The sequence below is a fragment of the Pollachius pollachius genome (assembly GCF_949987615.1).
Source record: "Pollachius pollachius genome assembly, chromosome: 2".
Classification (NCBI taxonomy): domain Eukaryota; kingdom Metazoa; phylum Chordata; class Actinopteri; order Gadiformes; family Gadidae; genus Pollachius; species Pollachius pollachius.
Window position 1 is genome coordinate 4,470,984 of NC_136935.1, and position 25,906 is coordinate 4,496,889.

At 50.2% G+C, this 25,906-nt stretch overlaps 3 protein-coding genes across 3 annotated transcripts; 2 read left to right on the top strand and 1 right to left on the bottom strand.

Annotated features, from left to right (window-relative positions):
- The first annotated feature begins 322 nt into the window (after positions 1–322).
- tacc2 (transforming, acidic coiled-coil containing protein 2) lies at positions 323–21,131 on the top strand. The gene is made up of 17 exons (XM_079730003.1): positions 323–438; positions 5,888–5,994; positions 6,604–8,059; positions 8,938–8,995; positions 9,257–9,452; positions 10,264–10,313; positions 10,408–10,517; positions 11,073–11,226; positions 11,694–11,831; positions 12,183–12,275; positions 15,215–15,358; positions 15,622–15,698; positions 16,678–16,721; positions 18,151–18,311; positions 18,639–18,745; positions 19,536–19,656; positions 20,169–21,131. The coding sequence occupies exons 1-17, from the start codon at positions 374–376 to the stop codon at positions 20,232–20,234; spliced, it is 3,147 nt and encodes a 1,048-aa protein (XP_079586129.1). The 5' UTR covers positions 323–373; the 3' UTR covers positions 20,235–21,131.
- A 693-nt stretch (positions 21,132–21,824) lies between these two features.
- On the top strand, positions 21,825–24,603 carry ly6pge (lymphocyte antigen 6 family member pge; the record flags this gene model as incomplete). Its single annotated transcript, XM_079729033.1, has 3 exons — positions 21,825–21,888; positions 23,563–23,679; positions 24,413–24,603. The coding sequence occupies 3 exons, from the start codon at positions 21,825–21,827 to the stop codon at positions 24,601–24,603; spliced, it is 372 nt and encodes a 123-aa protein (XP_079585159.1).
- Positions 24,604–25,008: 405 nt separating this feature from the next.
- Positions 25,009–25,533, bottom strand: LOC307070530 (uncharacterized protein; the record flags this gene model as incomplete). Its single annotated transcript, XM_079729034.1, has 2 exons — positions 25,009–25,194; positions 25,327–25,533. Coding segments are annotated over 2 exons (393 nt in total), but the record flags the coding sequence as incomplete, so codon positions are not given.
- Between the last annotated feature and the right edge of the window lie 373 nt (positions 25,534–25,906).

A 25,906-nucleotide genomic window follows, 5' to 3' on the forward strand; every position in this document is an offset into this window, starting at 1 on the left:
CAGAGGAGAGGATGAGTAGCGCAGGGACGCTGGTACGGATGACGAAGAGGCGTCCGTGATTCATCCAGGTCTGACACCCTGTCTGGACCGGGAGCCACACTCTCTATCGGCACTGCAGTGCATCTCTGCCGACGGTGCAGCCTCCGTCGGTGACTTCATCTCTCCTTGTTGTGCTCCTGGAGAGGAGAAGGCATTTTGGAAGGGGCAGGTGGATGCGTGGCGGGAGGGGAAGGGGGGTGTGTGTGTGTGTCTGTGTGCCCGTGTGTGTCTGCGTGTGTGTCTGTTGCCGAGCAGGCGAAGGAGCCCGAGGGAGGGGGGATTTTGGGGGGTTTGATTGAGGGTTGAGTGTTCGGGAAGCGAACGCTAGCCCAGAATGGGAGCCAACGAGTCCATGGAGGAGAATGGACAGATCTCCTTCCCCTCGCAGCAGGAGCACATGTGAGTCTTCCCTCCGGTCCCTCCTGCATGACGACCAGTCAGTCCACCAAACCGCTCAGACCAGACCATTCTATTAGAAATGTATGGAATATATTATGGAAAAATGTGACGAAACAGCCCCCTCACTTTCTTTTGTAGCGTTGGTGGTTTGAATGGTAACAGGTCGGGGGGGGAGAGGGTAAGGTGGAAGCTTGTTTTGATTTCACTGTTGTGGCGGCCATTGCAGGTGTTTTTTGTTTTTTGTGTATGGGCCACATCGCTGTTCCCAGGCACACTAGCCACACAGCTCCACTAAACCCAGCCATCAGTTCCTCTATCGGGTCAAAGCTCTAGGGACGGTGCGGATTAGGTAATCAGGAGACGCTTTCGTCACCTCTCCATCGTGTGAGCAAGGCGAGCGTTCAGTGAGTGGCAGCACGTGCAAAGGCACACGTGTGCAGGAATGAGTACACGGCAGAGGTGGCAGCGCGTGTTCCCTTTGTGGTGAGGAGGGGGAGAAGAGGAAGAAGGCGATGGGGAAGGGGCTTCGAGGAGGCCGCTGGCGCTGATGCTGTTCAGGATGCAGGAGGCCATGTTCAGCATGCCGGGGGCTGGGACATGGTGACTGTGCTAAAATAGAGCACTCTGCAGGGGGGAGGGAGGGTGTGAGAGATGGAGAGAGAGGAGAGGGGAAAGAGAGGGATGGGGGAGAGTGCTCTACTTTGTTTTATTTATATCAGATAAGACACATGGGGATGTGAGAGTCACATTGCTGTGTGTGTGTGGCCGGGTGCGTGGGTGTGTGTTTGGGCTTGAGTATGTCTGTGCGTCTGGGGGATGTTTATGTGTATCCTATCAGTTTTGGCCGTCGTGCTTGGCACACATGGCAATATGTGTCCATGTTGTCGCCATGCTAGTGTTACGCAGGCGTGAATGAACCCAGGATGGTAGCAGTGTTGCTGAAGCCATCTGGAAATACATACATGAACACATTAGCAGCATCTGTTTGCTCTTGCGAGCTGGAGTTATTGCACATCGCTATCCCAGCCGTTAGTACTATGGCATCCAGTGCGTTCCAACATTTAGGTATGCAACGCTGTCAGGACTTCTACCGTAAACTCAATACTCCACGGAAGTATTGGGTATTTTATTTCGAAGGGTTCTGCTTTATGGATGGGAGTGCAAGATGTTCTATTCTCCTCAGGTTGTTGCCTTTAGCTCATCTTCCTGTATATCAAATTCCCCTCAGATGTGACATCACTGGCCCTGCAACCTGTCTGGTGCTCTTTGGTTTCAGTTTGCGTGGGAGAGACATCTGGAATTGGCGGCTTTTGGCATCATAATACACAAAAGATGGACTGTTCTCTCAGTTCTCTCTGTTCTTGACTCTTTGAACTGTAAATGATAATCACAGACTCTGTGTGATTTCCAGCCTGTTCCATCCGAGGTAGTGTGGTTTTAAAACGAAGCCCAACAGCGCCATCTGTTGGTTTGTCCCTGCCATATACAATATGTACATTCTTACAACAACATTTAACCACACTGGGGTTATCCAATAAACATTACACATGAGGACATATCAGAATCATGACTTTTTATTCCACATTCGTCATTGCTGGACTTCTGTAAGGTTCATTCGGATTGTTAGTTGATTTATGCAGTTCAACATTAAACGTTTGTGTAGTTTTGCATACATGATACTGAGTGCTTCAAGGCAAATAGTTCCTCCATATTTTTATTGACTAACAGTCAACCGGAAGATGGCTAGCAGGAAAAATAGGAGAGAGATGTAGAGATAAATTAAGATAAGAGGAGTGAGAGAGATGTGGAGAAACATAATGATGAAAGGCGTGAGAGATGTCGAGAAACTTTGCTACCAGAGGAGTGAGACATGTAGGGAAACATTAAGACGAGAAGAGTGAGAGAAACATTAAGACCAGAGGAGTGGGACAGCCAGGCAAGGATAACTCATAAATAGTTGAGGACATTGAAGGATGATGTGTGTGAACTTATGACCTGCGTATTGAATAGCTGCTGAAAGACTAATCAAATTGGGCTATTTTATAAGGACTGTTTTTTTTTTTATCTTCATTATCCTCAATAATGGCTCTCTTACTGCCTCTTGTTCATCACCCCTCGATTGACAGGAAGAAAAATATATTTGTTTTGTATCCCTTTTGTTACCTTTTGTCCCTCCTTTTTTTTTTTTTCATACTCACACCTGCGTACATTTAAGTATATGTTACTTCAAAATAAAGCCCCGAGGCGTCTTCTTCATGTGCTGGCGAATAGAAACACTGTTTAGACGGGACAAGAGAGCCTTGGCTGGGGAGCACAGCTGGCTTTAGAGATCTCTATCTCTGGCTCACTGTCTCTCTCTCTCTCTCTCTCTCTCTCTCTCTCTCTCTCTCTCTCTCTCTCTCTCTCTCTCTCTCTCTCTCTCTCTCTCTCGTTCTACCTCCCACTGTGGAGTCTGTCTCCAGGCAGTGCTCCCAAGCTGTGAGAGGCTGCCATTAGATGTGTGTATCTCTCACTCCTGCTTTCTCGCTATCTATTTTCTCTGTCTCTTGCTTTCTCTCTCTCTCACCCTCTCTCTCTCTGTCCCCTTTCTTCGCCCACACTATTGAAAAGGCTCACTCGCATAATGTCTCTTTTGTCTTGCAAATGCAATGTGAGAATCCTGTCTGATACAATTTGAGCACAAAATCCTTTTGCGTATCCAGATGTCTTAACTACAGATGATTACGGCGAGAAAGAGCAGGGGGAAAATATATTTTGTGTGTGTCCCAGAAAAAAAGACAATGAAAAGGCGACCCCGCTTTTATTTTGGAGGGAGCAGCGTGTCGGTGTGATGCAGGGGCAGACAGTGCTCTGCTATTGGTCGCTGGCTGCCTGCGCGCGCCTCACAGCTTCCGTGTTGCTGTGCTTCTCCCGCCATACTGCCTCTCCTGCCAACGTGGAACATATGGCGACGGCAGCCTCCCGTTACCATAGCAACAACAGCCAATGATTTTGCATCCGTATTAGAAGAAGATGCCATGTTATTTGATATAATGTTAAAATATCGGCTGGTATTGCGGCAATATATATTTATAAAATATATATATATAGTTGAAGTATTCTCCGATAGAACCCCCTCAATTGAAGTACACACGGGCTACACCTCATGCAGTTAATATGCAGTATATTTTGACATTACTACATGTAGGTCTTATCTTTTTCTTACCCTCGGTGCTCTGCCTGTTACTGGCCGACGCGTCTATGCCCTGATCCCCAGTGCTGCAGACGGGGACAGATGGATCTCCAGGTGGGCCTGCCCAGATCCAATCGACACACAGTGGGAACCAGAAAGGGATTAACACTGGCCCAGTGTCCTTCTGTCTCAGCCCCCCATGGTCCTGCTGGTTCCACATCACCCTGGCCGTTCAGACGCAGGGCATTTCCTCAGTGAACAGCCGGCTCTGCCGCAGCATCATAGACCGGCTGACTGCAGTGTGAAACAGTAGAGTACAAGTAGAGACAGAAAAGAAGAAACCACCTTAATGCCGCTGTAACGAGCGGCATTAAGGTGGCCATTATGCTCAGAGGGTCTTATTACAGACCTACTCCCTCCCTCCCTTCCGAGAGCATCTAAACCTAACCAGGCAATACTCATCCCTCGCTTCATTGGGAAGGTGTGCGATTGATCCATCCCTTTTCCCCGTTTCCCTGTGCTAAGTCAGTGCATCGAAAGCCAATACGAAGCGGCTTAAAGTCAGACACTGTGTGAGAAAGGTTGGCTTGGCGACAGGGACTGAGTGAGCTCTATTGCAATCAGCTTATGAGGCTAAGTGGGCAGCGGATTTGCCTTTTCGTGGTGTAAATATCATCTGGGGAATAAAGCAGACGGTACGCCGCCGACACGGTAACACGACCAGCTAACCATCGGCCCTCGCTCTCTAGGGGAGAGATAGTGGGAGACAAGAGATAGGGAGGGGCGGAGCGAGCGACGGGGATATAAGCGAGCGAGAGAGAGTGTTAGAGAGCAGAGAAGAGAGAGCAGAGGAAGCCTGAGTCGGGGCAGGTGCCGGACCTCTGCAGCCAGCCTCTCTCCCGTACGAATCGGTGCTTATCGCCTCTGTACTGAAGTAGAGCCCTGAGGACTTATTGACGATAAGCGAGAGATAAGCGCTGGACCGCAGCGAAGGGAGCCGACGGAAATTGGCAGCCGATCGCTCGGCTCGGCTCGGAGGGGGAGGCAGACGACAGAGGTGTGGCGTCGCTGCTTCTAGAAGCCACTAGAGGAAGAGCGCGAGGGGCAGCCAGTCTAGACCCAGACGGTCGCCGGTGTGTTCCAGGGAGAGGCCGGCGCTGTGGTCGTGGTTGTCACCCGGTTCCACCATGGTTCTGACCGCGTGGCAGGCTCTCTCCCCGCTGACGTGGGCACGCTGGGGCTGGGACTCCCTGCTGGGGGGCTCTCCGGACGGGGGCAGCCCCGGATCGGACCCCACGCTGGGTCTTCTTAGGAAGCTCTCCTGGGGGGCGCGGCATGACAACATGATCAGGCAGAGGTGAGGCGGTACGGGGGTGTTGGTGTGGGGCGGGGGGGGGGAGATACTGTTGTAGTCTGTGGTTCTGTTGGTGAGCGCCCAGCACTGTACTTGGAAGTGTGTGTGTGTGTGTGTATGAGAGAGACCATGCACGTGCATCAGTGTGTGGTCATGCATTCAAATCCGTGCATACGTGTCGCCATGCATCCATATCCGTGTGTGTGTGTGTGTGTGTGTGAGTGTGAGAGAGTGTGCGGTTGCGTGTAGCCGTGCACGCCCGTTTGTATCCGTGTATTTGCATTCGTGCGTGCATGTGTGTGCTAACATGGCAATATGTTTGGCCTCTTGCAAGAATGCATAATCAGTGCATATCATTACCTTCAAGGTTTAACAGCGGCTGACTCCTCGTGTTCAGCGCATTGTGCCGTTGTGTCTTCGATTGGGCTTTTTAATTTGGGTGTAAACAGAGGACTCTGAGCAGTCATACGTCACTGCGACGGCTTATCTGACCCTCCTCTGCAGATACAGCACTTTAATTTATGGATTGTTTCATTCCACCAGGGACAACGACCATAGCCTGTACCGTCACGGGCCGTTGGCTTTCCCAATGTCGCCGACCACTGGATTGCAAAGATGCCATGATTAAAAAGGGTTTATCAATCGTAAATCCAGTTAAATATTGCTCCCAAGGGAATCTCAATCCCATTGCCCTCTCCTGAGAAATAAGGGGTTTAATGGTCGGCCTTTGTCAATTTGAAGGTTTCGTTCCCTACCTTAAGCACTGGAGATTATTGGCCAGATCTTTCTGCCGAGCGTGCGCTAGTGTTTGCTGTCGAGCGGAACCGAGCTGCCTCTGGTGGAAGCACTACAGTGGCGATTTATAAATCATGGTTGTCATCGCAGAACCTCTGACTCAAGTCTGGTCTGGTTTCATCCAATAGGAGCTCCGACTCGGACGGCGCCTTTGAGACCCCCGAATCCACCACCCCGGTCAAGTCCCCTACCCCAACTGGACCTCAAGACTTGATCCCCACCTCGGACGACCAAGGTACAGTCAGAACGTGTCTTCAGTCTTTTCATATCTCTTTGAACATGTGCTTTTGTGCTCAGATTTAGCTAAGGCACCATTGCTCGGGGAGGATAGAGAACAAAATATGATGCTGGTCTTTTAGCACCCCCAAGTGTAAACACGGTGAACCTCCTCTGATCAAATAATACGGACCCCATTGTTTGAGGAGGAGAGCACCTCTATTGTCTGATGTAATTTATTACGATAGATGCCAATAATGATAATTCATGAAAATAAATGGTATATATTTACATTTTGGGCATAAGCAGACGCTTTTATCGAAAGCTTGATTTGTCATATTTGGTATATATTTGATATATATATTTGTCTGTATACCAAGTTCCTTTGTCTCTTGCGTGGTCGTTTACCACCAGCCTCTCTAATTGAATAGAATAGATTACTCACTGATGGGTGTTCCCCAACACATTCGTCATCGTAATCGCTGCTGTCGGAAACAGAAGCATCCTCTCCAGCCAAACGGCCTCTCTCTGTCTCACAGGGAAACACACTCTCAAAAACAACCAACAGATACCTTTAATCACGTTTCTCATCCAACCTTCTCCCCCCCGCTCCGCCCCGACCCCCCAGGCTGCGGTAGTGGCTCGGTGTCCGACCTCACCCTCGTGGTCCCCGACTCTGACGGCCCCTCCTTCCAGCCGCCCACCCGCTCCCTCTCCATCGTCTTCGACGAGGACAAGCCCATTGCCGCCAGCGGCCAGTACAACATCGAGCACGCGCCGGCCGGCTCCGCCCTGACCCGCTCGCTCAGCCTGCAGGGGGGCGAGCTAGAAGGCGCCGGTCGCCTCGACGGCGGCGACCCGCTAGACGGCGGCGGTGCCGCCGACGACGCCGCGGCGGGCTTCCACGCGCGCGCCGAGTCGTTCAGCGTGGGCACAGGCAGCGCCCCCGGCACCCTCCGCAGGCCCAAGAAGGGTCGCCCGGGCTCCCTGAAGAAGAAGCCCCTGGACAGGCAGAGCTCGGACCCCGAGGCCCCGCGGCCCCCCTCCTCCGGCACCACCCCGGAGACCAAGAGGAAGCCCCACGCGCGCACCGCGAGCCCCCTGCTCCAGGCCCAGGACGACGCGGAGGCGTCCCCCGCCACCCCCAGCCCGGGAGGGACGCTCCAACGGACCCGCAAGGCCCGCGTGGACACCCCGCCCCCGCTGCCCGAGGAGACCGCCCCCGTCGGCCCGGAGGAGACCCCCGTCGGCCCGGAGGAGACCCGGGAGGAGTCCCCCCTCCCCGCGCCCCGCACCCCGCCCACCGGAGAGGACGCCCCCATCCTGCCCCGAGGCGCCTACAAATGGGACCCCGATAACTTTGACGACATCGACCCCTTCAACTCCGGAGGGAGCAAGATCGCCAACTCCCCCGAGTTGGCCCGGAAAGGACCGCTGTCGGCCGCCGCCGGCCCGCCTCCGCGGAGCCCGCTCCTCCCCGCCCGGCAGCCCTCCCGCGGAGAGGAGGCCCCGGGCCCCCGCGCAGAGCCGGTCGGTCGCCCCGAGGGCCAGCAGAAGCCCCCGGCGGTGAGGCTGGAGTTCGACTACTCTGAGGAGAACGGCGAGGCGTCGAAGCGGGCGTCCCCGCCCCCCAAGAAGCTGGGCAAGAAGCCAGGGGCCAAGATGCCCCTGAGGAGACCCAAGCTGGGGCTGAAGAAGGCCCCGGCCGCCCAGACGGAGCCGCTGGACAACGAGGTCTCGGCGGGCCCCAAGGACCCCGCGGACGACGTCCCCGTGCCCAAAGCGTCCTACAAGTTTGACCCCGAGAAGTGGGAGGACCCGAACTTTGACCCCTTCAACACCAAGAAGGCCATCCCCAACTCCCCCAAGCTCTCCCGGCCCTCGGGGAACTTTGACGCCAGCAGCTTCGACGACTCCGTGGACCCGTTCCAGTCCTCCAACAAGATGGCCGCCTCGCCTCCCAAGGGCTCGGCCTCCTTCGACGCGCCGGTCGTGGACAACGACGTGGACAACGACAACGTCGGCGAGCTGGAGGATCACAATCAGAACAAGCCCGCCAAGAAGAAGAGAACTCCGATAAAAAGGTAAGGGTCGTCGGAGTGATCGTCGCCGAACTGCACGTACGGGCGGCGCGTGGCTTGTCTGTCACTTTTTTGTCCGTCGATTAACCGATTGCGAGTCTACGGGTTTTTGTGTTTGTACTACATACACTTTTGTCCGTCTATCGTGCCAGCGTCCTCTGTCTGTCTCTCTGTCTCTGTGTGTGTATTTGCTGTGTGTCGCAGGAAGTCCAAGGGTGTATCCTCCCTTTGTTGTCTGTTGTAAGTACAGGGGAGACTTACAAGCATCCATCAGTTGACCCCCAATTTAGACTCCCTGTAATACCAGCATGCCCTTCACTCATGGCTACCCCGTCATGTGACTCATTTCCACCACTTCCTCTGGGAGTTTCCATATGATTAAGGTTAAGAGAATAGCAAAGTATTCCTTATTTTGCTTTTACATATTTTGATTACTTTTTACCTATTTTTGATCAAATTCGCCCTCTGGAAATGTGGCACTTAGTGGTGGGGATAGGGAAATAGATTAATTCAATATAGAAGATAATTACACTGGAATATTAAAGTAGTATATTATGTGCCTCATCAGTAGTCTTCCTTCCTTCCTTCCACTAACTGCATTGATAAATTAACACATTTATATTCTACATCTTTATTATTTAAATATTATCATTGGCTCAGAAATGACACTCATTCCTAACTTAAGCCCTAAACTGTCTGACTGTCTTTCAGTGTGTGGTTTTCTTTGTAAATATATAAATCTAAAATGCTCCAAATCACCTTTGGAAAGTTTTAGCTTAAGTCAATAGCTAGTGCTGTAGAAGTTGGATCTTAGAATAAGTACCAATATCATAATGAAGTTATATTGGTTGTGTGCTGATGTATTTCAACTTTCCTTTCAGTAACACGTTCAGAGTGAAGAGATCCCCGAAGAAATCCCCCACCAGTGAACCATCGCAGGTGACCTCATTTGAATACTCTCCGGTGACTGCTGTGTCTACCTGACCTGTGTACTAACCTGTGTACTTACCTAATAACAGTAATAAAGATTATCATTCTAATAACAATAGTCATAAAAGATGCCATCAGAAAATGCAAGCTTTTTCCCAAAATTCGGGTCAATAAACGTCTTCAGCATCATCGGTCTGAGCGGGGATCGAACCGCCAACCCTGGCGGCGGTGTTCCCCGCGCTCAACCGTCTCCTCTCCTCCCCGGCGCAGGAGTCCACGGACGGGGACGACGCCCTCCACTCGCAGGACGAGCACGCCACGGACGAGGAGAAGCTGGCCTCCTCCACCGGCCACAAGTGGAGCGCCCTGCAGGACGGCGACCTGACCTCGGACGGCCAGGACTTCCCCCAGCCCAGCGACCTGTCCTCCTTCGTCAGCGAGGTCGGACTCCCCCACCAGGACGACGGTAAGCCCGCAGCGTGGAAGACTGTGTGTGTGTGTGTGTGTGTGTGTGTGTGTGTGTGTGTGTGTGTGTGTGTGTGTGTGTGTGTGTGTGTGTGTGTGTGTGTGTCTCTGTCTGTCTGTCTGTCTGTCTGTCTTTCCATCTGTCTGTCTTTCCATCTGTCTGTCTTCCTGTCTTTCCGTCTGTCTGTTTTTCCGTCTGTCTTTCCGTCTGTCTGTCTGTCTGTCTTTCCGTGAGTCTTTCTGTCTGTCTGTCTTTCCGTCTGTCTTTCCGTCTGTCTGGCTCTCTTTCCGTCTGTCTCTCTTTCCGTCTGTCTGTCTGTCTTTCCGTCTGTCTGTCCGTCCGAAACCAGTGTAAAAGCGCAGTCAGAGCAGGTCGCCTGGTTTTCCGTGGTAGTGAAAGCGAGTCAATCTGTACATTACATTTGGTTGTACACCAATAATCCGCAGTCCCTCGCATCGGTGCTGCCCAGAGGCAGACCTACCCATCTGGGTCAGCCGTGGAAAATAACCTTCAATCACTGACAGATAGTCGCTTTTGTAGAGACACACACACACACACACACACACAAGCACACACACACACACACACACACACACACACACACACACACACACACACACACACACACACACACACACACACACACACACACACACACACACACACACACACACACACACACACACAGAGTCCCAGAACCCCCTCTCCTGCAACCTCTCCACATCATTGGCAGTTATAATAAATGTGTTTCTCCTCTCTCTTTTTGTCTCTCTCTCCCTACCTCTCTCCACCTCTCCGTCCCTCCCCTCAGTGCCAGACTATGAGATCGAGTACATGGAGAAGATGGGCTCTGCTTCACCGGTAGAGTATATCTTTTTCTAATGCCATCGTTTTCAGTTCGTACCTGGGATGTTTATGTGTTTCTAAAGCTTGCGTTTTGCGTCGTTCCTTGCAGCCCCTCTCTGTGAAGAAGCCCTCCCTTTATCTGAAGCTGGACTCTGTCTCCGACAGTCTGACCAACAACACGTGTACCATGGGGTCCGAGCCCAACTCTCCCTGCACTGGGTATGTCCTCCAGCCCTCAGAACACCTAGGAACCACATACTCACTGCCAGGCAGTTCATTTGTTGATGTCCACTTTTTATGCTAGCAACTAGAGTGGTACTTAAAGGGGACATATTATACCACCAGGTGTGAGTGTGATTTGCCATTACAAGCAGTTTTGAAAATCTCTTGTCTTCTGACATCGCTAGTGGCCGTGTCCACCTAGATGTGTGCAGGATAGACCAGCCTACCCAGTGGACTGAAGCAAACAGTGCTCTATCCAGCACACATCTAGGTGGACGCGCCCACTAGTGACGTCAGAAGACGCAGATTGGCTAGAGGGCTAATCACACTCGCACCTGGTGGTATAATATGTCCCCTTTAAGGAATTAAAACGTCCAAACCGAGCTTAATTCACATATATGTTCCCTCCCTTGTCGAGAAGAATTTGAAGTATGCAGGTCAACCGTTATAGGGGTCAACGGTTTCAAAGTTTCATAAATGTTTCATGCGCTGTAGGAATGTTCACCACACGTTCACTGACTTTACTCTTCTCTTGACACTTTCTCTCCAAAGGAGCTTCGAGGAGATGGAGGCTCAGATCTCGGCGGACATGAAGACGCCGGTGCTCAGCCACCGGCCGGGCCCCGAAGGCTCCGCGGGGGACAAGGGCCGCAAGAGGGAGAGCGAGGCGCTCAGTCGCACGCAGAGCGCCGACCGAGACGAACAGGTGACCCCAACACGTTCCATCAGGGGGTGCACGGTGCGTTCTACCTCAGGGGACAAAACGATGATCCGTTTAGCCGCCGTCGGTGTATATTGTTAAATATATATACATATGTACTATGTGGGTCGGTATTACCATTGTGTCTCTCTATACCGTCATCATCTGTGTTTGTTTTCAGCTGTCGCGCCATACCGTTTTTAACCACTAGGGGGAGACAGAATACACGTGTTGTACTGTGAGGCAAATGAGAATCAAAAAACGGACCCCACATGTACTCACTCAGTCGGCCACCGGCGACACGACGTCATTAACCACTTGCCCCCGATAGTGGCCAGCTCGCCGGCAAAACCACCGGGTCCCCATTCGACACGGCCAGAGCGCTTTGCTTTTCCATATTGACCCCCCCTCCCCCCTCCCCCTCTCCTCTCCATGCCTTCTGCCCCCCCCACCTCCCGGCGGCGCCCCTGCAGTCCCCTAGCCAGGGCCCTGCAGAGGGCCCCCCCGCCCCGGCCCTGTTAGACAGGCTGCCGCGGTGCGACGACCCGCTGCGGTACCTGGAGCCCGACCTGGCCGAGACCAACCCCAACGCTTTCGCCCTCAAATTACAGGTGTGTTCACGGGCCGCACGGGGGCTCCTCCTCCTCCTCCTCCTCCTTCTCCTCCTCCACCTCCTAGCTCTGGTGTGTCTTCTTCCACCCCCCCCCCTCTTTTACCTTAAACTTCCTTGGTTTTTTAACTATTCAATTGGCTGTAGACGTGTGTCCTAGTTCATAGACTTTGATTTCAGGAGCAGGTTTTTGCGTTAGTGTACGCCTCAGCAGAATGAGAGTCGACGCGCAGCCTCAACTTTGGTCTGTGTGTGTGTGTGTGTGTGTGTGTGTCTCCTTCCCTGCTCTCACGTCCTCGGGCCGTCACTCCTCCCCCTTCCCCCCCCCCCCCCCACTGTGTGGACGGCCCAGGAGGAACTGGTGCTGGCAGCCCTGCGGATAGAAGCTCTGCAGGTAGCCAAGCACATCTCCCAGTGCCCCCCCCTCTCCACTGTAAACCCCCAGGTACTGCGCTGAGTCAGCCTGCACCTGCGTGTGTGTGCGTGTGCGTGCGTTTGCCTCTGCGTGTGTGCGCGCGTGCACAACGGTTGCACGTATCCGTGACATCCGAGGCGATGTCACCTGAGTGTTAGTCTGCGCTTGTGTGCGCACGTGTGTGTGGGCACCAGCGTGTGTGCATGAGCTGCAGCGTGGCAGCATGAGGGTGTGTGTTCCGGCCTGCCTCCCCCCCCCCCCCCCCCAACCCCCAGCCCTGATCCAAAACCCCCCAAAACCCTTTGAGTGTGGCTGTGAACCCATGGCCCGTCTCAACCACTACATCGACCCTTCCCCTCCTCAGCCCCCCCACATAACAGCATCTCCAACATGGCTTTACCCCCACCGTACGCCTCCCTACCCCTAGCCGAGAGCCCTCCTGGATCGACCCCGCTTCCAGATACCCCAGAGCCCAGCCTCCGGGCCACTGTGCATGTCGGGCAACATCCATGTTGCCCTGGAAGGGGAGGCTCAAGGTAGCGAGATTGGGCACCAATCGCACTCGCTCCGTCGGACGCGGGCCTCGCGGTGGACTAGGCAGATGCAGCGTCCTGACCTAACCGCACTAGTAGACACTCACACAAGAGTTCAGGATTCAACACGTGCGAGTTTGCAGGCGTCAGGTGCTTGAACTCAGAACACAGCGAGGACAATCAAACCCTTCCACTAATCAAACCCGATCTCGGAGCAAGGTCCTCCCTTGGTCCCCTCTTGGTTGCCCCATGGTCCCCCAGCGGTCGTCCTATAGTCTCCCCCTCGGTTGCCCCCTAGCCTTCCCTTGGTTGTTCTTGGGTCATCCCGTGATCGTCCCTTGGTTGTCCTATGGTCCCCCATGGTCGTTCCTAGGCTCTCCTATGGTCGTCCCTTGGTTGTCCTCTGGTCGTCCCTTGGTTGTCCCATGGTCGTCCCTTGGTTGTCTTCTGGTCGTCCCTTGGTTGTCCTCTGGTCGTCCCTTGGTTGTCCCATGGTCCGTCCTTGGTTGTCCTCTGGTCGTCCCTTGGTTCCCCCCTAGTCGTCCCTTGGTTCCCCCCCTAGTCATCCCTTGGCTGTCCCTTGTCTCATGCTCTTCTTCCGACCCTCACAGTCGCGCCTCAAGAAGCCCAGCACACGGAGGTGGAACATCAACGGTTCCCCCCTGCTGAAAGTAAGACGAGAGTAGTGTCGTAGCCCCGGTAGGGAGGTCCTCTATGCAGTCATTTAACTTGTGGTAGACCCCCCTTGAACCACTTAATAATCCTAAAATGTAGATGTAATACCTAAGATCCAGTTTCTTCTTCAAACCTCCAGGATGTTTGTCCTCCCTAGTCTATCACCTGTACGTCGTCTCCATTCCTCTGAATGTTGTTGGTCATGGATTCACTTCATCTAGCGTCCTCAAGTTTGCTCCGTTGCTTTAGATCTTCCAGGAAACAACCTGCTGGTTTTCTTGTTTTTCGTTCTTATGCCAAAGTATTCCACTATTTCTCGCCCAAGGCCTTCTTAACTATCCACTGCCCATAACCAACATGGACCCCACAGATGTCTGTGTTTATTTGTGTAACAGCTAGTGAAGAGGCTCTCCCAAAATGCTACCTTGAGAACCGTGCTACAAAGGAGCTTTACCAATCATTCGTCTTTTTGTCTGAAGCACTTGGGTTTATGAAGGGTGCCTCAAGTCTCTCTCAAACCTCCATCTCCTCCTTTAGATCCTCCTGTATAGAGCAGCCATTAGTTCTCAAGACCAAACACTCTACCCTCATTTCACTCTGTTCTTTGTCTTAAAGGAGCACCCACTCTTTCCCATCTGCACCTTTTAACACACATGAAGCATATGAATATAGACACACACCCATACACAAATACACATACCTATTACAAACCCACATGTAAACAAACATCTTCATGCCTCCTCTTGGATCGATGGTGAAATGCCCTTCATGAGTTAAAGTGTGTGTTAGTACCAGACTACCATAGACTGCTGTATGTTTTCCTTGTGACACGCCAGGCAGAGCCTCGTGGAAATACATTTCCAAGGGCGCTCTGTCCTGGGTGCTTTAATTAGCACGTCCATCAAATTTTCCCGTCGCAAAACGGGGGTCCTTCCAGAGATAAAATCTGATGAACGCGTTGGGCGCCCACCATCCCCAGGCCGTCTTTATACCCCAAGCCCCACATCTTTAACCAGTAGAAGGAAACAGTGCCTGATGTTGTGATGTGTACCTCTTAACACGAGCCTAACACCTGTCCTCCGTGCTGCCATGTGCTGTGTCATCCCCTTTAAACTGTATATAACGCTGTTTGCCCTCTACCAAGCCTACCTCCTCCCTCTTCCTTGCCTGGACCCAATCCCATTCAAGCCGCTGAAGCAATCAATTTATTTTCAGCACCAATCATATTCCAGCAGTTAATCACCAGCACCAATCATATCTCAGCTGCTAAGACCAGCAGTTTATCATCAGCATCAAATCATATTCCAGCAGTTAATCCCTAGCACCAATCATATTTCAGCTACTAAGACGAGCAGTTTATCATCAGCACCAATCATATTCCAGCTACAAAGACAATCAGTTTGTCTTCCTCAGCACTCTGCTGTGCAACAGAATTAGCGCACCAGCTACTGTGGTATTTGAAGACTGTTTCATCCAATCATGTCCCAGCAGGCTAAGTCTTCAGGAGCATCACAAGCCTGTGCCATTTGCATTGCGGTGTTCTGCTGTGTGGGGTGTCTCCTGATCGCAGTAGTAGTAGTAGTTGACGTGGTTTGATGCTTCCTTGCGGTTGGTGTGGTTCTCTTTCTTTTGGATGGGCCCTGGAAGGTGCGGTCTCCCTCCGGCTGCGGCCCCTAGCTCAGCCGTCTTGACCCCCACATGTTTCCTTTCCTCCCTCTCCTCCTCCTCTCCTCCCCCTCCCCCCCTGACCCCCGGGAGCAGCAGAGAGAAGCCACGTCGCCGATGGAGAGCGTGGCGTCCAAGGGCTCCCTGTACACCCGCACCCCGTCCACGGGCTACAGCGAGGAGGCCAGCCCCTACCTGCCCCGAGACCTGGACCAGTCCCTGGTCATAGCGAGAGACGAGGTGCCCCTGACTCCCATCTCACAGACACACACAGACACACAGACAGACACACAGACACACAGACACACAGACAGACAGACACACACACACACACTGCACACACACAGACACACAGGCACACAGACACACAGACACACAGACAGACAGACACACACACACACACTGCACACACACAGACACACAGGCACACAGACACACAGACACACTGCAGACTCCTGTGACTCCACCTTACAGGTTTTGCTGTGTCCTCCTCCCCTCGTCAGGTGATTACAAAAGAGAAGGAGGTCATAGAATGGCAGAGGAAGTACGAGGAGAGCCGACAGGAAGTGGTGGAGATGAGGTGAGTGGCATCCACACGTGCTCTAAGGTCCCGCCCACATGGCACATTTTTGAAAACCACCGCAACAACCTATAGTTAACTGACCAGCTACGATCTGATTCGTGGTCAGCCCTGCTTGGTTCCCGCCCACTGACGTTGATTTACCTGTCAATTGGTTTAGCATGCTCAAAGAGCCCAGGGTGATTGCCTGTTGAAGAGCCAATTAAAGAAGTCCATCCCTTAACTGGCTTCGGAGGACAATCTGTTGAGACTGAAGCCAAAGAGGATATCAGCTGAATACGATTATACGTTTGTTTGCCACTGCTGTCTTTGTTGTATAACGAGACAATCATTTGAAATATATGTTGAGGATCACTTTGGGTATTCTATTCACTGTGTTTGTTTGAAGAGCTTAAACATGTCCTTTGCACAATGTTTAACTTGGGTTTAATGCCTACGTCTAAAGTCCCTGACTCAGCGTTCGTTCAAGGATGAGGAATAACTTCTAAGAAGCGGGGCCGCGGCAGACCGGTCTATTTTAGCGTTCCTTCTCTTTCAGCAGGTTCTGGGGTGTGAGGGGAAGTCCAGCTGGCCCCACTATGGCGTGTGTGGAATAAGACAGAGCTTACGTTGTTAGGCTGATTAGGCTCAGGTTAGGGAAGGGACTGAAGAGCTTATAAAGCCTCTTTTCCTCTTGCTCGCAACCTGCTCTGGAACAAACACAACTTACAAACCGGCCTGTTAGTTGGCTTAGCACGCAGTAGAACCTGCAGCAATTACAGAGGGTTGTAAAGAGTAAAGACTGTTTAGAGCTTAGAGGTTTTGAGTTCAACAGAAGTACAATAAAAGCGAGCCAATTAAAGAATATCCACAGAGACGCCTTGAGTTATGTCTTTACCAAGGCAATGCATGCCGTGGATACTGGTTTATTCCCACAGCCTTGAGTGATGCATTAATATCTATGCCCCCCTCCCCCACACCCTCCTCTCTTGTTTCATAGGAGAATTGTTGCAGAGTATGAGAAGACCATTGCTCAGATGATAGGTGAGTAGAATCCTTCCGGTTCAGCAGACAGCAACACTTAAGAGCTCTCACCCCTCCCTTCGAAACACTTCAGCACCAAGCACACTCAAAGGCCGGGCATAGCAACATACACACAAACACACACATAAACACACATTATTCATTTTGCCTTATGACCTACAGGAATTCTTGTGAACTTTGCGTGCCCTAACCCATTAACACGTTTGTTTACCCTCAATACCTGATAGCTGCTGTGGTTCTGCTGGTCTTGTACTAGCCAATTGGGATGTTTGTGTACTTGCTTCCTGTTTTCAGTTGATGATACGACCTACGGGTCTGAATCTCGTCCACTTTTTGGCACTCCAGAATTCTTTCTTTCTTTTTTTTTTTTTACAGTTCATCTTTTACTTTTTCTTTTTCTTCTGGAGCTCACGCCCGACCTTGTCCCCGGCTCTGGTCATCTTTTGACCCCTGGCGCCTCTCTGCTCTGGTTGCATCTTATCTCTTATTTATTCCTTTTTTTTTTTTAAACCACGACCACCTCCTCCAGGGACGGCTCTGCCTGTCTCGTCATTGGTCAGGCTTGTGTTCCTCACGTGCCTTCGTGGGCCCCTTCTCACGATCCCCTGTGCGTCCCCCCCCACCCCCGGCTTGACTTTTAACACGGTCCCTTGTTTTTTCTGTTCTGCTCCCATTTTGCTTCTTTCAATTTGAAACCCCCACCTACTCCGCCTTCTTACCCCCTTATCAGGCATGCCAGGTAAGTTGTGCAGACGCTTGCTTCACTTTTTTTATCCCGTCCGTCCGCATCCGTCCGTCCGTCACTCAGCGGAGCGCAGACGCACACCATTTTGTTTGTCGTTCTCCATTTGTCTTGTTTCCTTCTTGTCTCTTCTCATCTTCAAAGACCTTTTCAGCAAGAGATCTATGCCACCACTTTAAAGGAGAGCGACGGAAGGCCATTTCGATCTCATTAGTTCTTTGTGATCTACCCCGCCGTTGTCTACATGACTTACTCACTCTGCATGCCCCTTTAGGTTTAGCAACTGTGTCGTGAAGTGTGGAAATGCACCATTCAGAAACAACCATTCATACATATCCACATTTGTATTCTGGTACCTTGTAGAGGTCACATACCCATTTACCCAAATAACACATACACCTTCCACTGTTACCTCATGTGTATGTTTCCTTGTGTGTGTTTGTCTGTGTACAAATGTATGTGTGTGCGTCGATGTGTTTGGTGCACATCTGTGCTTGTGTGTGTGCGTGCGTGTTCCCACACGTGTGCATGTGTGCGTGTGGTGATGTGTGCAAGTGTTTGATGGTGTGTTTTGTCAGCGTGTGTGTGTACTGTGTACTCTCAAGTGCAAACGTAAGTTTCTTCCATTTGTGTTCTGACTTTGTGTGTGTGTATGTGTGTCCGTCCCCCCCCCCCCCCCCCCCCCAGAGGATGAGCAGAAGGAGAAGTCCCTGTCCCACCACACCATCCAGTCGCTGATCATAGAGAAGGACCAGGCGCTGTCCGACCTCAACTCCGTGGAGAAGTCCCTGGCCGAGCTCTTCCGCCGCTACGAGAAGATGAAGGACGTGCTGGAGGGCTTCCGCAAGGTGACCACGACACACACACACACACACACACGCACACGCACGCGCACGCGCACGCACACACACGCACACGCACACAAACAGGCATACACACAAACACATGCGCACGCCTGCAAACAGACGCACACTTACCTGCAACCATGCACGTTAACCAAAAGCACGCGTGCACACAAACAGACGCAAGTACACGCGCGCACACATACAGACACACACAAACGCACACCGATTGCTAGCATAAACAACCATACCCATAAGTCACTCCCTCAATGCGCTGCGCCTGAGGACGGCGGTGAATGAACGGGTTTTCTTGCGCCTCCGCCCCCTCTGCAGAACGAGGAGGTCCTGAAGAAGTGTGCCCAGGAGTACCTGTCCCGCGTCCGCAGGGAGGAGCAGCGGTACCAGGCCCTGAAGGTCCACGCCGAGGAGAAGCTGGACAGGTGGGCCCCCTCGGTCCCTGTCCCTGTCCCTCTCCCTGTCCCTCTCCCTGTCCCTCTCTCTGTCCCTCTCTCTGTCCCTCTCTCTCTCCCTCTCTCTGTCCCTCTCTCTGTCCCTCTCTCTGTCCCTCTCTCTGTCCCTCTCCCTGTCCCTCTCTCTGTACCTCTCTCTGTCCCTCTCGCTGTCCCTCTCTCTGTCCCTCTCTCTGTCCCTCTCTCTGTCCCTCTCTCTGTCCCTCTCTCTGTCCCTCTCTCTGTCCCTCTCTCTGTCCCTCTCCCTGTCCCTCTCTCTGTCCCTCTCTTTGTCCCTCTCTCTGTCCCTCTCTCTGTCCCTCTCTTTGTCCCTCTCTCTGTCCCTCTCTCTGTCCCTCTCTTTGTCCCTCTCTCTGTCCCTCTCTCTGTCCCTCTCTTTGTCCCTCTCTCTGTCCCTCTCTCTGTCCGTCTCTCTGTCCCTCTCTCTGTCCCTCTCCCTGTCCCTCATATATCCGTCGAGTGTTGCCTGGTTTAATTGGTTAAAAGAATTAGCACTTATATTTCGCTACAGATTTTCTTCACATTCATGGTTGTAATTGCTTGCTTTATTTTATTTATTTTAAACTTTGTTTTTTTGGACATTTGAAGGGGTAGGAGGCTGGACATGAAGCAAATGACCACAGTCTGGTATTCTTGCTATACACAGTGTTTTTGAGTGGATGAATTAGCTGAGTTAGCTGACCCCAAAATCGTTCTAAACTTGTGTGTGTGTCTCTGTGTGTGTGTGTGTGTGTGTGTGTGTGTGTGTGTGTGTCTCCAGGGCCAACTCGGACATTGCCCAGGTGCGCTGCAAAGCCAAGCAGGAGCAGGCGGCGTGCGCGGCCAGCCTGAGGAAGGAGCAGATGAAGGTGGACTCTCTGGAGCGCACCTTGGAACAGAAGGTCGGTCAGGGCGCCCGCGGTTAGGTTATCACAATGATGTCACCTTACCTTGTTACCTTATCGTGTGGTTCGGTCATCCACTACAATGAATTCATTTAAGATTGTAGACCGGCACTCTGTTTAAGTGTTACAAATGTGTTTGACCCTAAGGAAGCCTCGGACAGTCATTCTTCATCAGTAATTGTTCTACCTTAAACGGTGTTGTCAGTTATAAACTTAAGCTGATGAAATAATACACATCAGCTGTACTGGATAATATGAAACTGCTAGAGGTGTGACAAAAAATAAATAAATTATATTAATAGTAAAATTATATCGGGAACAATTTCTTCGTCTCAACGACGCATTCCGTCACGTTTTAATAACGCGATAATTCGTTGCGCTAAATATCGTCACACCCCTAGAAAACGCCACGAGAAAACCTGCTGTACCTGAGCTTTGCTATACAACATGTTTTTTCTCAATCGAAGGATATCTAAGTCGTTTTTTGTGTCGTTTCTTTTCCACAACAGAACAGAGAAATCGAGGAGTTGACGAAGATCTGCGACGAGCTGATCGCCAAAATGGGGCGGAGTTAGCAGTGGCCACGCCCCATCCCCCAGGGGGAGGCAGAAGAACGCCAAACTCTATCCAATAGAACAGAAGGCACCGTCTCAGCCCCAGACGAGGGGTCTCACGTCGTGCCCACCTCGCTTCCAGACTTTGCCTACCGTGGCTCCCTCTGTGCCCACCCCAGCCGCACCCCACACTCGTGTCAATGTGGTTTTACTGTAACTAAGGGTGTAGCTTCAAGTGCTTGTGCACACAACATATCATGTGTGCGTGCGTGAGCGTACCTGTGTGTGACTGTTGTGTTGCTGTGTTGGAATGACTGGAAGAGAGACAGTGTGTGTGTGTGTGTGTGTGTGTGTGTGTGTGATAGAGATAGAGAGAGAGTGGGATGAAATGTAACGTTGCCATGACAGCCACTGATGGACAAGACTGTAAACTTAATCCTGCTGTTGTTTGTTCTTAATAGAAGAGAGTTCAATATAAATGTCGGCAGACAGCATATGTCCTGTATATGACTTAGTTTTGATTGATTACACGTTGGCTTATATACTAGTAATGAAAATATATAAAAGATCACAGTAGCTTATCGCATGTGAGATGTTTGTAAATAGAGAGTTTCCATGATTGATAACGCTCACTTGCATTTTTGATACCGTTCCGTCGTATAAAACAAACCCACCAATGCTTTCTTTGTCGTTTCCTTGTAGATACTCCCCGTGCTTACTTTGTCCCCTTAGCTCTTGATGAAAACGTGGGATTTTATTTTGATATAAAGCAAACTAATTGTCATCAGTTGTGGCCGTGGGTCACTTCATTTAATGTCCGACACCCTGCTGCTGTGGCTGTTGTGATGCACTGAGAGGAGTCCTGCTCTTCCCAGCACCACCGCTGGTCAGCATCTGCTTACAAAGTGCAATAAAGGATGGCAATACAACCGACTGGCTCCGTCTCTGGGTTCCTACAGCGCTCCTTTGACGTCCAAATGTGTCCTGATTACCATTTTTAAACCCTGACCGGCTGTTGTTTCATTGCTTTTTTGGGAGATGATGGCCTAAATTGAAGGCTGTGAGAGATATTTGTTTTGCTGTGTACGTTGCATATCATTTTAATGTACTCTACTCGCGTTACACCCAACAAGATGGATGAATTAACTATTCATGGGTAATTTCTCAAAAAATACTGCACTCACCACAGCATTCACATACATTTGAGTTGTCACACTCGCTCACCACATATCTCAAATCAAATTTAAGAAGATAGGAAAACAGACTTTCTTGTATCTTTTGTATTTTGTTTCTTGTTGGTTCGATGCCTGTGTGTCTGGATGTATGAAACAATAGGAAAGCTCTGCTAGGTTCTGCTCAGAACATTTGTGAGGTCCAGTATAGTACACACTCTTTCTGATGCTGCACTTACCCACCACAATAACACAATTTGTGTGTGCTCTGGTAATCCCTCTTGAGGTCACGACCCTGGGGGAGAGGGATGGGGGGCTGTTGCCCATCTGATCATTGAGATTAAGATCAGGTAGGGTGGGGAGAGAGGGTGCTTATGGAGACGACAACTTGCTTCTCATAGTGTGAACAGTACGCCCCATAAGGACCCAAATCGGCAACATGAAGGCTGTCCGGTACTGGCCTGTAGCGCTGCTTCTGTCCTTCGTTCTACTGCCTAACTACAGTAAGAGATGCTTCTCTTTATTTGGTCAACATTCCCACCCCTCTCCCCCCATCCTAGAACCTGACTTGCCCACGTAATTTTAAGTCTTTTAAAATGTTGTACTTTTTATAATGGATATCGATACAAGTTTTTATATTCATGTGATACAGACATGGATGTCACCATCTGTGACTCCCATAGACTGTAAAGGGTGAACTCTCTTCTTATGAAACAGTTGACCTAGTTGATTTTCGATTTTTTATTTAATGTAGGTTGTATTAAACATTGAGTTAATCCTTTCGTTTGAATTTATCCTTTAAAAAAACCTTTTTGATTTCTACGTAAGCGTAATGCATTTACTTAAGATATTAATTCTGGTCATGTTTTTCTGAATTAAAGACATAATTATCTCCGAATTATGAGAAAAGTTGAATGGGGGAAAACAATGATGCTTTGTTTCTCTAAATGAATGAGATTATAATCTCAGAATTCTGAGAAAAGTAAATCTGATCGTTTTCCTGAAATAATGAGACACCTCAAAATCCCAATGCAACCTTTCAATTATTTAAGAGCTTGATTCAAAGAAGCAAACATATGCCACCTGTTGAGTTTAATCCAGTTCTATTTCTGTTTAGATGTTGGGAGATCGTGTCGATCAATAATATGGATGGAATTGTTATTAGTTTGTCCACTTTGCGCAGGCACCTCAGGAATCAGAGCTTGTTCAGACGGAAATATACATAATAAATTATTAAATATAATTTCACGATTTCATTTTATTAATAACAATACAAATAATAATTGTTATTCTACATCATGAATAATAATATGTGATTATTATAATATATATGATGCTCAGCCTATATATATTATCCATACATAGGCCTATATATATATATATATATATATATATATATATATATATATATATATTTTTTTTTTTTTTTTCTTCGGGAAACCCATTATTGGACACAGCGTCCCTTAAGGGTTGATGCTTTTATTTTCTGTTTGATTTTAAAAGTTCACCGTTCTAGTCTGAGCTAATCTTGAAGACCAGAAGCGTCCTTCCCTTCCCCGCTTCTGAGTGGGAGATAAAAGGAGGTCAAAGAGGTCTCGTGTTGGTGCTCGGGACCGGGAGATGGACTGCTCGGGAGGGGTTTGGAGTGGTCCCTGTGAGCTAGCCTGTAAACACTTGTTTTGATCCCCTCCATAAAGATCACGAAAGGGTGTTTTTCACGAGAGCTTATTTATAGACGGAGAGGGAAGGCTTTCGAACTGTAAAACAGACGTTTCCAAAGGGCAGCACCGGGGCTCGGACAGTGTTTGGTCTCCGGAGGAGGGAAGGGAATAAAGGGCGTGAGGCGCTCACGGAAGTGGCCACGGTTGAGTGGTGCTTAGCGCTATCTTCGGGGGTGTTCCCGGTTCTAATGGTTATCAGTGGAATGTTGAACAATGGGTAAATAACTATACAGAGGAATGAAACCGCTCTTAATGGGCTATTGAGGTGCACAGCCACGAACCATGTGTATTTATTTAGAATCAAGCCCAACGTCATCAATACCAAGACGAGGAAGATTTCCGTAACACCTGTGCCAACACTTTTTCATTCCTTGTCATGTTTACCGCGGTTAATAACTTCTTTGATTTTACCCAAGTGGACTGATTGCTCCACACTGACTCTGTGCTGTTCTCCAGCTGCGTCCCTGAGATGCTACACCTGCATGGGCTCCAACAATGAGGACTGCAACCGGCAGGGCTCCAAGATCTGCCCCAGCTTCTCTGACGCGTGTGCCGTGGTACTGGGCCATGACAGTGAGTCCAACACACAGCGGAGCACTGTTTTCTCCACCCTTCTACTTTAATTAATGGCTTTCCTGGTGAAACAGTTCATGGCGTACATTAAATCAACCAATCAATTAATTACAATGCATTAGTAAAAGAGATAGTGGATGAACCGCTAATGAGTCTCACTTTAACTCAGTATCCACTACTCAGTACCTCAGGCCGTGGGGGGGGGGGGGGGGGGGGGGGGGGGGGGTTAGGTGTCTGTGTGTGTGTGTGTGTGTGTATGTGTGTGTGTGTGTCTGTGTGTGTGTGTGTGTGTCTGTGTCTGTGTCTGTGTCTGTGTCTGTCTGTGTCTGTCTGTGTGTGTGTGTGTGTGTGTGTGTCTGTGTGTGTGTGTGTGTGTGTGTGTGTGTGCATACACGTGTGTCTCTGTGTGTGCGCGTGTGTGCATACATGTGAGTATGTGTGCTCTGTCTGGTATCCCATGGCAGACCAGAGGGGTGTCTCGGTCTTTCGAGGAAATTAGGAGATTCTCAGCCTCCACTCGCTCGATTTCATTAATTAGGAAAGTGTTTGTAGCGCCCAGCGTATCCCCTGCCCACCAAATCCCCCCCCTCACCCACTCCCCCACTAGCCTCTTCCCATTAATCCCGGGCAGTTTGGTCCTTAAGCGGACTGAACCCGTTCAAAGGGTGGCTCCAGACTAAATGATGGTCAGCAACCGATGTGCTTCGTCTGCGGTGCCTGCTTGCTCCCACAGGCGGCGTGATGAAGACCTGCTCCTACAAGTCCTTCTGCAGCCAGGCCAACAGCCAGGGGTACCGCTCCCCGGGAGTCAGGGTCCACTGTTGCTACGGCGACGACTGCAACATCACAGGCGTGGCCTCCGCGCCGCCCGCCCTCAGCGTTCTGCTGCTGTCCCTGGCCGTGGTGCTGCCCTGGGTGGGCTGACCGCACCGCTGATAACCCTACTGCTACTACTACCACTGTTACTACTACTGCTACTACTACCACTGTTACTACTACTGCTACTACTACCACTGTTACTACTGCTACTACTACCACTGTTACTACTACCACTACTACTGCTACTACTACTGCTACTACTACCACTGTTACTACTACTGCTACTACTACCACTGTTACTACTACTACTACTACCACTGTTGCTACTGCTACTACTACCACTGTTACTACTACTACTACTACTGCTACTACTACCACTGTTACTACTACTGCTACTACTACCACTGTTACTACTACTACCACTGTTACTACTACTACTACTACCACTGTTACTTCTACTGCTATACTACCACTGTTACTCCTACTACTACTGCTACTACTACCACTTTTACTACTACTACTACTACTACCACTGTTACTACTACTGCTACTACTACCACTGTTACTACTACTACTACTGCTACTGCTACTACTACCACTGTTACTACTACTGCTACTGCTACTGCTACTACTACTACCACTGTTACTACTACTACCACTGTTACTACTATTACTACTGCTACTACTACTACTGCTACTACTACTGCTACTACTACCACTGTTACTACTACTGCTACCACTACTACTGCTACTACTACTACTACCACTGCTACTACTGCTACTACTACTGCGACCCCTACTACTACTGCTACTACTACTACTACCACTACTACTACTACTACTGCGACCCCTACTACTACCACTACTACTACTACTGCTCATACTACTGCTACTGCTACTACTACTGTTACTACTACTACTGCTGCTAATACTACTGCTACTGCTACCATAACTACTGCTAATACTACTACTGCTGCTACTACTACGACGACGACGATGAATGCTACTTCTGCCATTATTTTGACAAGCACTCATTTGAAGTACTTTGAAGTACTAACACTACTACTAGGAAACGTGTAACTTTCAGCGTTAATGCCGTCTGCAGTGTGACCACACTTGCAGGAGGAACCCTGTCCCTACCTTCACTACCCCTCTCTGCTTCTTTCTGGATGTTGAGGACAGGCGAGACGCGATGAGGCCTTATTCGTTCGTCTGGTGGATCGCTGCCGTCCATGAACCGTGATTAATGATTAATAGGGTAATTAGCTAAACTACGGCGTCATCTTCTGCGTACAAGTTACGATGCTTAAACATATATTATATATGGTCTGTTTTGCTACAGCACTCAATCCTGCCTGGCACCGAGAATGAAACGACATGTTATTAGGTTCATTGTTTGCCGTTTCAA

Excerpts from the sequence above, each read along its gene's own strand:
- tacc2 (XM_079730003.1), top strand. The coding sequence starts at position 374 with ATGGGAGCCAACGAGTCCATGGAGGAGAATGGACAGATCTCCTTCCCC. Across the intron at positions 439-5,887 it reads CCCTCGCAGCAGGAGCACAT|GAGCTCCGACTCGGACGGCG; the intron begins GTGAGTCTTCCC and ends TTCATCCAATAG. Across the intron at positions 16,722-18,150 it reads GACCATTGCTCAGATGATAG|AGGATGAGCAGAAGGAGAAG; the intron begins GTGAGTAGAATC and ends CCCCCCCCCCAG.